This window comes from Sardina pilchardus, chromosome 13 (assembly GCF_963854185.1).
Source record: "Sardina pilchardus chromosome 13, fSarPil1.1, whole genome shotgun sequence".
NCBI classification, from domain to species: domain Eukaryota; kingdom Metazoa; phylum Chordata; class Actinopteri; order Clupeiformes; family Clupeidae; genus Sardina; species Sardina pilchardus.
Genome location: NC_085006.1, coordinates 6798207 through 6812087, shown reverse-complemented (window position 1 = coordinate 6812087; position 13881 = coordinate 6798207). Strand labels below are relative to the sequence as shown.

Sequence of the window (13881 nt, the reverse complement as noted above, 5' to 3'; positions counted from 1 at the left end):
ATCCCACATGATTCCCATGGGACTGTCAGGGCAACTTTAATGGAACCTCAGATTGTTTTTGTCAGTACAGTTGAGTGTCTACAACCCCAAGGAATTGAAAGTGACATTTCAAGTTTGTCCAGTCTGACTTCACCTTTACATCACATCATTTCACATCAGCATTAATCGGAGCAAACATGCTCAAGGACTTTTTATTTATTTATTTATCATTATTTTGTTTTATCTTTCGTCTTCACCAATTACTGTAAGATGCTATCCTGCTGTGCTCTGACACTTCTCAGTTATTTCAAACATAGGCATTTCAGCATTGTGTATATGGAGGGATAACAAACCATGGCTGAAGAATGCCATGGAGTGTCATCATCTCATGTGGATGAATATCTCTAATCATCCCACTGATGCATTGCTGTCCGTGCTCCACACCTAACTGCATTTTCTCACAGGATAACAAGTGTGTGACAGTGCCCTGCGTCATGGGTCATTAACCAAGAGGTTATAGCGTCTAAGGAGGTCAGACCAGTTGCATTACATAGATGTTACACCTACACATCTGCTTTGCTATGTGGCCTGGATAAGACATCCGTCGGCGTAGTCCTTGAACTACCAAATATCCTCACTATTCAAGCTGGTGGTCTCTGGAACATCACAATGGCCGTCAGGTCTCCCCAATGCCTGCTTACTATGTTTAGTCTGTCTAATTGATTTCAACAGACCTACTAGCCAAATTAGATTGGAGCACCCATGTGCGTGGGTAACTGATCTGGCCTGGAGCCAGAGGAGGCAGGAAACAGGCTGGATAGCTTTTACATAAAGTCATCAGTGGCTATCAGATAGTGCTGTTTGATGATGAGTAACAGTGCATCTAGTCTGAAATTCCTTTAATTCAGTAATCATAGACATGGTAAAATCGAGGGTTTGTACAGGCAGGTCAGCTAGTATGACTTGTCTAAACTTTACTCTACTAAGGGACTGAAGGAGACAGAGTTAAGTGACAGACTGCTTGTGCAAACACACGAGTTACAGTTTTTGAACAATGAGTTAATAATAGTATCTGTAAGGCTCCTGTACATGTTACACAGCCCTCATAATGACAAATTGAGCCTCTGCAATGGCCAGAGTTATCTTTTAAGGCATTTTTGCAGCCCCCTCTACATTTATTGACACCCCTGTATTTAATACTTTGTAATACTTTGCCAATGAAATAGCTTTTAGTCTTCTCATGACAGGCATGATGTTGGAGAATTAAGCAAGGGGTTTAAGACTGTTCATATTTGTAGGCCCTCTCTTTAGCTCACCCCATTGATTTTCTGTGCAGTTACAATCAGGGAACTGAGATAACCATGGCAGAACCTTGATTTTGTTATAGCCTACGCCATTTCTGTGTTGATCTGGACATATGTTTGGGTTTGTTGATTGAATGATTGAACCATGACCCACTTTTGGGTCTGTGCAGAGACGGACTTTGATTTAAAATGATGTGTCACTGCCACTTAATGTGGAGGTCATGGAGTTAAAACAGCCCAACAGCATCACAGACCCTCTACCATACTTCTCAGTAGGCATGAACTTCTTTTCAGCATAGGGATCCCTCTACCAACGCCAATCCCACCTGCTTTATAGGCTATGTTGCCAAAAAAGCTTGGTTTTCATTTCATCTCACCATAGAACCTGAAATGGGCCAGGTCCCAATTAGGCCTGTTCAATTTATCGATTGTAAATTGTAATCACGATTATGTATTTAGGACGATGTTAAAAATGTGAAATTGTAAAATCGATTAACTAGGGTTATTATGGCACTTATGTTTGCCAGTGTTGATTTTTGTCTCAGAGAAATATTTTTTTTTCCAACTTTATTTATTTTACAAATGGTTAAAGTTTTGAACTTTATTCATGCATTTTTGTTTAATCAAGAGGATGGACACACCCTAAGATACAGTATATGTGAAAGTAATTCTCTTAATTCCAAAGGGCTTGATTTTTTTTCTTTGTTTACTAAAAATAAAAAAGCCAGATGGCAAGTTCAATATTTTTTCTTAAAGGGATATTCCGCCATTTTTGGAAATACGCTCATTTTCCACCTTCCCTCGAGCAAAACAATCGATATTTACCTTGTTCCAGTTCATCCAGCCATTCTGTGAGTCTGGCGATACAACTTTTAGCTTCAGCCTAGCATAGATCATTGAATCGGATTAGACCATTAGCTTCTCGCCTGCTAGCTTCATGTTTAAAAGTGACTAAGATTTCTGGTAATTTTCCCATTTAAAACGTGTCTCCTCTCAAGTTAGAAAAAGCAATAAGACCAACTGAAAGTGAAACCTGGCGTTTTTCTAGGCTCATTTGACATGGAACTACACTCTCATCTGGCGTAATAATCAAGGCAACTTGCAAACTACTGGCACTACTACTGCTTGTTGTCTATGGGGACTATTTTCAGATGCTGTGTACAATATCACTGCGCCTATGGTACGTTTGCAAGTTGCCTTGATTATTACACCAGATGAGAGTGTAGTTCCATGTCAAATCAGCCTAGAAAAACGCCAGGTTTCATTTTCAGTTGGTCTTATTGCTTTTTCTAACTTGAGAGGAGACACGTTTTAAATGGGAAAATTACCAGAAATCTTAGTCACTTTTAAACATGAAGCTAGCAGGCGAGAAGCTAATGGTCTAATCCGATTCAATGATCTATGCTAGGCTGAAGCTAAAAGTTGTATCGTCAGACTCACAGAATGGCTGGATGAACGGGAGCAAGGTAAATATCGATTGTTTTGCTCGAGGGGAGGTGGAAAATGAGCGTATTTCCAAAAATGGCGGAATATCCCTTTAACATTAATATGGATGTATTTTTAGTTTAATAAGAGCAAGGGTTGCCCTTAAATCCCAATGGGGGAATTATTTGCAAAATGTTCAATAAAAAACAGCAAATTTGAAATAATCTATTTGCCTTTAGTCATTTAACAAAATAATCGTAATCTTAATCGGAAATCGGATTTTGAGAGAAGATAATCAGGATTTTATTTTTGGGCAAAATCGAACAGGCCTAGTCCCAAAAGCATTTAGAAACTCCAGCCTTATTACCAAATAAACATTTGATGACAATAAATGTTCTTCCATGGTACGCCTCTTAAATACGGATGTCACCTCTGAAGTGTTTTGAGACTTGGTGACCCTGAAGTCCTAATTCTTTTCTTTTCAGGCAGATGTTGTTGTGGAATTCTTCTGCCTCCTACATTCTCCTTGCTGTGTGTGGGAGCAAGATAAGCACCAGTCCTTGTCCAGGCAAGTTTGTCAGTTCCAGTTGATTGGAATTTCTTAATTATTGTTTTAGCTGTAAACCTGGGATTTTTCCCTTTCATAAACACTACCTGACTTACAGAGGTCTGAACCCAAATACAATTTAATTATGTAATTCTTTTGTCTTGAAAAATGATTCGGCCATATGGCCTCTGTATCACTTTTCATACCTTAGGTCATGTAATCCTGCTTCAATATTCTAGACACTCTGATTAAATTCAATGACTTGAATGTAATTTATAAAAAACATGTATGTATCCTTGCTGCATTGTTTATATTTCCTCAGAATAAATTTGCTTCCATTCAAGGTTTGGTTTTTCTCAATTGTTTTTTGAGAGATATTGTATAGGCCTACATTGTTTTGCAATGTTTTGCAATATTCCCATTTTTACTAAATGTTGCCAGGGGTGCCAATAAATGTGGAGGACACAGTATCTACCTTTAGAAAATCATGGCTACAATGTCTGATTCATGAAGACCTAATAGATCATAGCATTTGATCGCAAAACACATGTTGACAAAATCCGTTTTCTGTTGGTAGCATTGTTCATCATCGTGACTTAGTAGAAAGGGTATGCTAGGTAAGATTTGATTCTGTTTGGTGTGGTGAGGAGCTGTGTGTAACTGGTTGACCAATACCGGATGTCTCCATCCCAGACAGAGAAGTGAAAAGCTCTGTAGGTTCACTTTCCTGCAGATGGCAGGAAGCTTGTGCCGATTTCAAACATTGCACAATACCATGGACGTAATTAGATTCGTCAGAGTTGGAAACAATAATTGGAGTTCACAGGCACTGGAATTTTTTTGAGAACATGCCAAGTGTACAATATTCCATTACGACAGTGGGGTTTTTTTTTGGGAAAGATTTTAATAGTTATTGAATGTTCTACATCTTACAGTAAATATTATACAATTACAAACTTGGCTTAATTATGTCACAGAGATCACTAACTGATCTTCAAAAAATAAAACAAAAATGAACAAAAACATAAAAAAACAGATTTACACTTCATATCACAAGCCTGACATGGGTCTCCCTGCTCCACAAGACCATTAGCTGATACTGGACATTCTACAGTTCTCAAAACATTGGTGAAAAACATGCCCAGATCTAACCACAACATTGTAGGAACATTACCAGAACACAGTGTCAGCTGGGTTACAGTTTTCTTAGGTGGGGGGAAGTCCCTATAAATGCTCAGGATATATCTTGGAAGACAAGGACTCTTACATTACAATTAGTGTTTCACGTTTTTTTTTTTTTGTCCTACATTTTGAAATCAAAATCTCCTATTAACAATGAACTTACTGTTTCCCTCACAGTAGTGATCTGCCTACAGGTTTCCACCTCAGTTTTGGGATCATCTAAACATACTGACTGACAGAAATAAAGCGGGGGCAAGATACATGATGCACACAAAATCCAATGTTGTCATATGGGACATTATGTGAACGCAGTCAAATCAGGTCATCATGATCGTGTTAATTCAGGGCACTGTGTCGACCTGTCACCGAAGGAGCCAAACGGTCTGTTTTGCCATGCACCAGACTGGTGCTACTTCAAACACTGTGTGCTTCCCTCTGATTCTATACAAACACAAGATTATCGCACCACTTTCTGTTATGTGTTGGTTTCAAATTCTAATGTGGCATCAAGGGATGTGACATGAGCATATGTCAACAAATGGGGTGAAAGAAGAAAAAAAAGGACCTCTCTGGCCAATGTCATGGCAACAGAAAATGCATTTCTATACCTGCATCCCAGTTTCCCTGCCAACAACAATCATCAGCCGACCCATGACTGGCCAAGTTTTCCAGGTTCATAAATGACCACTTGGCTTGTTTATGTCCACTCTGTCACACTGAAATATAAATGACTGAATAAGCTGGAGCGCAGGCCTTTAGGTCTGGCTCAGATGTCTGCATTCAATTTAGGAAATTGCTAATGAGTAAATGGCCTCTGACTCTAATAGATCAGAACGGATTTGGAGCTCAGGTCTTCTATGTCTCTTTTTTTTTTTTAACTGAATGGAGTTTATATAACTGTGAATAAACATTGTCTTGCTGTAAATATACAGTTAATAATATGAAGTCCCTTACATTTTTAGAGATATAGAAGCATGGTGGTGCCCCCTCCCCTTTTGAATTTGACAGGGGTACAGAGATGGCGAGGAAAGACGTATGTGAGAAAGAGAACCCCTTTAGACTTGTGCTCTGAAATGCCCACGGACCGACCGACGCACAGACGCACCACACTTCAGCTCAACCATAAAGATCCTCTATTTAAGAATAATAAACATCAATCATCATTAAACCTTAAATAACACTTATGGTAAAAAGCGCTTAAATCACATGTCAGAATGGACTTCCGCAAATCCTAGGTTATTTCCTCTCAATGGTTTTTTTTTTTTTTTTTTAACCAACCTGTTTATTTGTTTTGAAAACTATTTTGTGTTTGTCTTTTTTTTCCTTTACCTCAGCTCTCAGTGTAAAATATATACTGAATGACAACTGCCAAATCCTAGGATGCATCTCTAGAGGTCTGAAATCCACTGTGGACCACCAGAATTAGATCAGGCTCTTTCCTGCATGAACCACTGGGGGCCAGAGAATCTATCAAAAACCGCATTGCATTGTTCAAGTCTTAGTGTTACAGATCAAGGTGTAGCATAGATACAGGAAAACATGTTTGAATTCTTCCTCTAATACTGATTTGAGAGGCGAATGCTTTTGTTGTGTCTTGGTTTTGACCAGCCCAAATTCCGGGAGAAATGTGACGAGAGAGGATGTCAAAGAATTCCAGGCAAAGAGCAACATTGAAATGAAGAATGCTTACACATGATCTCTACGGGCCTCGAGCCGATGTGCTCGTAAAAGTGGAGTCCTCCCCGTCTTTGCCAGCAGTGAGGCAGCTCAAACCTATTCTTAAAAAAGGAAAAATCACCTGCAGTGAAACTAAATCTGAACAGAATCGTTTTCAACCCAGAACAAAACCCAAACAAAAATAATTTAATTCAGTTTTAGAATGCATCGCTGTAGTTGTTCTTAGACTTCTGGAATGCCATTTTTCTCTGTACGCAAAGTGCTCCCATTCAGTAGGAATGTTTCTAAAACATTACATACTCCAGATAATAGTGCCTCTTTTTTTAATTCACCCTGCTTTGACACGCTCTCTCTCCATCTTTCTCTTGTAGCTATAGAGGGAATGTGATTGCTCGGGAAAGATTTTTGACAGCACAACCCAAAGCTGCAATCCAACTTGATGCAACCATGCTTTGCAACAGAGCACAAAGCTGCTCTTTTTGAGTATATATACTGCATTCTTTTGCATGACCCATGCAATGTTACAGACAAATATGGTTCACTTGTACGCCTAGGCTACTCCACTTAGAAACATCACCTTTCTTGAGCTTGAGATATTGAAATAGTGGTTAATTTGCCTTAATGATTAAAAGAATACTTGATGCTGTCCGCTGAGAATTACTTACAAACACGTTATTGTGACTAAAGGGTACCATACTAAAGAGTTGTTCTTTTTTTCCTTAACATTTTGTTAAATAAAATAATGTACCTTGTACCTATGTACTGTATGAACTTATTGTCTTATTTATCATTGTGCAATGCTTCTTCACACATATTGAATAAGGTTATTATGATATGTACTGTACTATAGTCATTTCTGGGTATATTATGGTAGACTACTGGGACATCCTGGAATAGTTCACAGAATGACTATCCTTGGTCTCCCCCCTTCTCTGCTCTTTTTACAAAATATCATTACTGTTATGGGCCAGTAAGGCAGACTTTATTATTGCATTTAAGAACTGGTTTGATCTCAGACGCTACACATTTCACTCTGTGCAACAAAGCCCACCCATAACCCAGCATCCCACAGAGGACGTGGGTCAGTGCTGTACCACTGGTCTATTAGCCAGAGAGGGGAGAGGGGAGCTGTGGACCACCCTCAGCACCTCTCTGTGGACCTCTGCTCTAATCTGGTATCGAGTTCTGTTCTGACCAAACCCATTTGAACCCCCTCCCCCCTCCCCAATCCACTATCATCCCTTTAACTCCTTGACGCGTTTGCCGTTTTCCTGAATGTTCTCGGTTACAACCTGACCCCCCCCCCTTTTATGTCCTCGCAGGGCTTGGCACTCATTTTAGATTCACTTTTTTGATTATTAGATTGAAATCAGACCTGAAAGTCCAGTTAAGTGCCACACACACACACACACACACACACACACACACACACACACACGCACACACACACACACACGCACAAACAGATATTCACACACACACACACACACACACACACACGCACACAGAGATCCTGCTTAATGTTCAACCCTTGAACCCACTGCACACCCATACACATGAGTATGTTATGTGTAATGTGTGTGTAGCAAGAGTGGGAGTGGGGGGCCGTGTGTGTTTTTGTCATGAATGTGCCTACGTGCAATTTACGTGCGTGGCATGAGCACACACATGCACACACCTATTATAAATATATATACGCGTTATAATTTAGAAGCTGACTAATAAACAAACTGGCTTACTCAAAAAATGCTCTCTACTCGGTGTAAACTAAGTATTCCGATACCTAATGAAATTGAAAACCACGTTTTGCACTGCCAGACAGCGAATATATTCAATACAAATCTACCTAATAAACAGCTACAAGCTGGAAGACACCCTTGTTATCAGTACTGGAGGATGAACAGAAATCTGAGGGGGAAACAAAAACTTCACGAAAATAAAAACGGGTTTAAAACAAAAAATACCTCAACCTTTCCCAGACCACTCTGAGAGAGAATAAGGAAAACAAAACTGAAAATAAATTAAAAAAAGAAAAAAGAAAAAAAAGAAAAAAAAGAAAAACTGTGCTAATATCTAAAAGTTAGAAAATTTGGCAGCATAAGTTCATGATTATGATGATAACCATAATGGTGACGACATTGCGCGTCTTAGCACACAGCTACACACAAGCGCCATTACGGAACATAAACAGATCACTTAAGAGATGTGGTTGCTCGAAATCATTCTGGAGTTTCTCTGGAAATAATGATGAAGATTGTAAAAAAACTGCAACAACTGATAGGCAAAACAAAAGAAAAAAAATGTTCAGAAACAAAACTTTAAATAAAAAAATAAAATAAAAAAGCAGCTTTTACAAAAACACTCAAGAATGCATAAAGTGACCCTTGCACTTTTTTTTCTTTTGTTCTTGCAAACAGACGTGGCGTTTCCATGGTGATCACAGAGCGCCCATGTAAGACTTGAGTAGTTGCATACGATGTTTGGACTCCAGATCTGCAATGCAAAGACGGCAGGGAATCAAACGCAGCCAGTCTCATTTCACACTTTCCCCAGTTTGGGTGATGAGTAACTGGCTCTGTGAAATGAGGGTGTCTGTGTGTGTGTGTGTGTGTGCGTGTGTGCATGTGTGTGTGTGTGTGTGTCTGCGCGTGTGCATGCGTATGTGACATCCTTACATGATAGGGTAGATGAGCTCTACCAGTGAGGTGGCACGTAGCTGTACCCAGGGGTTCCTTGGGGCCTGTATGTTGGCACGGTGACTGGATGCGCTCCTATAGGGGTATGCTGAGGAGTGGTCAGCAGGGTACCTGCAGGGGGGAGCAGATGGCCATCAACACTTCATTCAGTGCTCACAACAACTGACACATCACAGGGTTACAGACATGTTACAGACAGTGAAATCAGTACGCGGTATACTGTAAGGGCGGAATTCTCCCATTCGTGCTTAAGCCCTTTTTACGTGCTTCCAGTTACGTGCACTCTCCCATTCTCCCATTCTGTAGCGCGAAGGTGCACGAGACGGCGCGAAAGTTCGAAATCAAGGCAGCTTTATGAAAGAGGCGATTCATTTAAAATAGAACCAGACTAACCCACCACCTCGTTAATTTAGGTTGATGTGAAAACGTGAAAGGTGGACTTTCTCATTGACCTTCTGCCATTTAAATCCAGAACGAACCTAAACCAGTCTTTGATTTTGAAAACGTAAGCAAGGTGAACTGAATAGTGAATGGCCTACATAGTGTGTCATCACATAGCCTGACAAAGAATTGACTTTTGAATGAAATTTCACTTTTGCTCTGAGGTTTGTTTTTAAAGAGTCAAGAAAGACGTGCTTGAGGTGTGAAGATTCATAATTTAAAACTCAAGAAAGTTTCAATGACAGCTGCTTCTCAAGATTTCGATTTGTCTATGCTAGCAAAGCTGTAGACTGACACCTGCAGTTTCTAATAAAGTAAAGAGACTGGCATAACAATTGCATTACACCATAACAAACCAATCAAAGACAGAAGAATATAAACAATGCTGCGCGACAATAGTGCAGGCGTCTGCGCAAGTGTATGGATGATTCTGATCAAGTTGGAAAGAAATGAACTGAAAGAAGTAGGCTATGGGATGGATTTCCGAGTAGTTCCTCCCAACTGGCTTCATAGTGCGTAAAAGTGCGCATACTGCTTAAATGCACGCTTTTTCTGACTTGTGCACATGGGAGAATTTCCCCTTATGTTAATACTGTAGGTATTTTTTGAGTCTATATGTGTGCCCATTTGGGTGTCTAAATGGAAGTGAGTGTATGTGAGTTCACATGCTTTAGTGTGATACACGGCACCTGAGTGTGTGCGCCTCAGTTTAAAAGATTGTGTCTTTGTGAATGCCCTTTCATTTGAGCTGCTGTTTTAGTATGTACTGTACTGTACATGCTTCAGTGTTACAGGCTGTGTCTGGGCGCATAGTATAGGCCTTGGCCAGTGAGAACACACCTGCTGACATGGCCATCGTGGTGCCGGCCACCATGCCCATGGCCACGCCGTTGGAGCGCGGGGCAGGGACTGGCGCAGGGTAGATGGCAGAGGGGATGCTGTTGGGCTGCACCACCGTGGTGTGGTGGATTACGTGCGGCTGGGCCGCATACACAGGCTGTGTGTAGTAAGCACCCTGCATAGAGAGAGAGACAGAGAGAGAGAGAGAGAGAGAGAGAGAGAGAGAGAGAGAGAGAGAGAGAGAGAGAGTGTGTGTTTCAGCAGATGCCAATGATTAACAAATTAATCCATCACACACATGACAAAAAAAGGGCATCACACGTGAAACAAAAGCTCATTTGCGGCGAATACGTTTGACATATCTCTAAACCATTCATTCAGGGCATGCAAATCACACACGCTTTTTAGCCCAGGGAGAGACCAATTTCCACCCATTTCCTTTGATCACCTAATAATCTATACCACAGCGGACCAAAACACACCTAATGACCTATGGAAATGGCCTTCACTAATGGCCCATATAGAGCCTGCTTCCATGGATATCAAATGACCATTAATTTGTACAAATATGGATCAAATGTAGAAAGGGGTAGCTGGTGCATCTGTCTGCACAAGCACATGAGTGCAATATAATTTCCATTTCTGTTCATTCAACACACCCATCCTACATTCCCTAAAAGCCATATGTATTCAGGGTTAACAAGCTGTACAACGCACTACATTTCTACACTACAAATAAGAATGTGATTCCCCTTTCAATATTGCTAACTAAACTGACATGAAATAAACTACAACACACTGAAATAAAAATAAAACTGGACATGCCTCTGGACTATGCCTGTGTAACAAGTTTAGATGTCTATTTCAGATGTCAATGTTCTTGTTCTAAAAATGTCAATACTTTAATGTTGTCTTTAACTTGTACCAATCCTTTATTATGCTTAGTATTGTATGTCAATCTTCCTAGAGAGGACATGATAAGAAATATGTTTGATAACAAGAACCTGAATTTGGATATGAACACATGAATGTTAACACATATTTTGAATTGCACTAAGAACCAAGTAATGACATCATTTATTCATCAAAAAATATGATGAATTGGCAATATATTGGATACAGACTTCCTGTGGAATTTGTCATCAAATTCATCCTCAACATTGCATAAGTGGATGCTAACTGGCATACGCTATGACAGCACTTGAGCCCTTGGCCAACGGTATTTTCACAATGGCTCAACAGGATCGGCCGACTCGTCAGTCCAAACAGCTGTGATGATTAGATCAGAAGTGAGTGACTAGAGAGAGTTTCTGCTGGAAGCAAGAGGGAGATTCCGTCTTTAAAACAAACAGATTACCACTAGTATTCTTTGGAGATGCAAGTATGCGTGTAAGCATCCATGTTGCACCAACGCAGACTTTCTGGAGTACACTTAAGCCCTTAAAATGTCACTAGGACCACAGAGAAGGTTGCTTTCATTTCTCCGTGCAGGATCATGAAAAAGAAAAAAAAAAAAGAAAAAAAAACCTGACTGGACTGATTTTCATGAAACCTGGTGGAAAGATGTCGCGTGGGCCAGGGACGAACCCATTAAATGTTGGAGTGTAACCAACACACCAGGCGGCTGCACGAATTTACAGCTCATGGCATTCTGCCTTGACAGAGCACTGCACTCTTTCAGTGCTCTTATCATCTGCAAAGGCAATAGCAAAGCTCACTTGGTTGAGCCAGCATACATTTAAAATTAACCAATGATCAATGCAAATAAGATTTTAGGACACTTGGCGTGTTTTCTTTACAAACTGGATTCCAAGTGTACTGGTTAAGCTGCACTGCATTGTTCTACATGTGCTGATGGGTCTACTGTAAGAGCATGGACTCTTAGCTAAGGCTGTCCTAAATGAAGATAGAGATGTAGGTTCTCAGTGGTTTGGGGCGCATGGTGCAACCTTGAGCTCTTTTGCTTAGATTGATATACTGTTTGAGCCTTTGAACCAGAACGTTTGAAGTACCTAACACAATTTCTTTGAGAACTGAAATGAAAACAGTTTGTCGTCTATGTGGTATTACATCATGCTTAAGTATTCTGAGGCCTTTCTATCCCACCTGTATCAACCACATTCTCCTTCCATAAATCAATCATGTTCAAGGAACACAACACTATCCAAAGACTCTGTTTTATCTCATAATTCATCTGCAGCAACTAAGTTTATAGTTCACTTTGTTATTCCATGCTTGCATGAACTATTGCTGTCTGCCACTTGGTGCCTCTAGTGGCCGTGGATGGAAGTGTGTTGTGTGCTGTGTTATGAGAGCAAATGGTACAACACGTATGACGTGTCCACTGCCATCATATTAGTCTTCATGATGTCTACTAGAAGAATTCAAGTTCCTTATGCATTTGCACACATATCCGTCCTTAACGGTGCAGGAGAGGCCAACGTACCTGAGCATAGAGGTTCTGCTGGGGGAAGGCACTTCTGATGGGGTACATGGCGGCTTGGTAGGGGTTGGGGGATGGGGAGTAGGGTGGGGGGGCTCCATTGGTCTGGGTGGGGGGCACTTTGTAGGGCGTCCCGGCGGTGTATCCTGTCGCAAGAAAGAAGAGACCAGAGTGAGTTCATGCGGCGGATGCCGAGGGACTCAGGACGGGAGGGAAGATGGGTCATAGTGGTCAAGCGATGTACGGTGGGGTGGATGAGGATCGCCTGGCATCCTGTGCTTGCCCTCAGCGGTGAGCCATGCAAGTCAATGCCTGAATGGGACTAGCGCTGTCTGCACTGTCATTCAGCAGCTACGTAGGATACTGCCAGGGCAGCCTCACTGCCTAAATATAACCGCGTCATTTGGGACAGACTCATTCTGTTAGCCCTATTATCTAAGAGCCATTTTTGTGTCTTTCATAACTGAGTGTTATTTTCAACATACAGCCAGCACGCTGAGGTCACAGACACACAAACTCTCTCTCTCTCTCTCTCTCTCTCTCTCTCTCTCACACACACACACACACACACACACACACACAAAATACAGAGCATCAGCTCTATTTACTATCAATGTCATGCTGCCAACAAAAGTCTAACCATCATGCAAACGCCACTCAAGTAACCATGAAACAACAACACACCATCGTTTATTGAATGACAGACAACTGATCAAATCACACACACACACAAACAGCCACAACAAAGACAAAAGCAAAAAAAAATAGGCTACAGCATGACCTTAAAGGACAACTCTGGTAGAAGAACAACCTGGGTCTATTTTTTGTAGGATAACAAGTGTACATTTTTGTTGGGGACCAAGACAACAGTCATTGGAGTTTTGCTATGAGAAGTCCATAGTACATGCTGCATAAACTACTGTTAATGAGCCTTGGCAGTGGCGATTTACTTTGACACAGTCAGCTTGCACCCAAGGCTATTGTTATATTCTATATTAAATACATATTCTAGGCTTACTCAAAGCTACTCGGTTTCCCAACTAACTTACTTTTTGTTCTCCTAAAACAGACCCTAGGCTGTTCTTAGACCGGAATTGTCCTTTAATGGGGTTTTAGTCACAACAAAGAGTGTGCTTTATGGATCAGGTCAGAGAAAAAAAAACAAAAAAACAACAACATTCATGAAATCAGTTCCCACAAACACAGTCCACAAATCAAGAGACGCCACATCCTGAGAGGCCCTATGCTGGCGATCAATGCGTCTCTGTTCTGCCGCGTGTAATGCCACTGCTGACCTTTCTGTGGCCTTTTCCAGTGTTCCCTGAGGGACCCTTGGTGCCTGTGGGC

General features: G+C 40.9%; 1 protein-coding gene across 3 annotated transcripts in view; it reads right to left on the bottom strand.

Annotated features, from left to right (window-relative positions):
- Nucleotides 1-4563: 4563 nt before the first annotated feature.
- Nucleotides 4564-13881, bottom strand: part of fam168a (family with sequence similarity 168 member A) — a 31691-nt gene continuing 22373 nt past the window's right edge. For all 3 annotated transcript variants that reach the window (XM_062552172.1, XM_062552174.1, XM_062552173.1), the window contains 4 exons: nucleotides 12538-12680; nucleotides 10092-10266; nucleotides 8790-8921; nucleotides 4564-8607 (listed from right to left, as the gene is read on the bottom strand). In XM_062552172.1, the coding sequence (XP_062408156.1) occupies nucleotides 8809-8921; nucleotides 10092-10266; nucleotides 12538-12680 (431 nt within the window). In that variant the 3' untranslated portion in view covers nucleotides 4564-8607; nucleotides 8790-8808. The remainder of the gene's footprint in view (nucleotides 8608-8789; nucleotides 8922-10091; nucleotides 10267-12537; nucleotides 12681-13881) is intronic.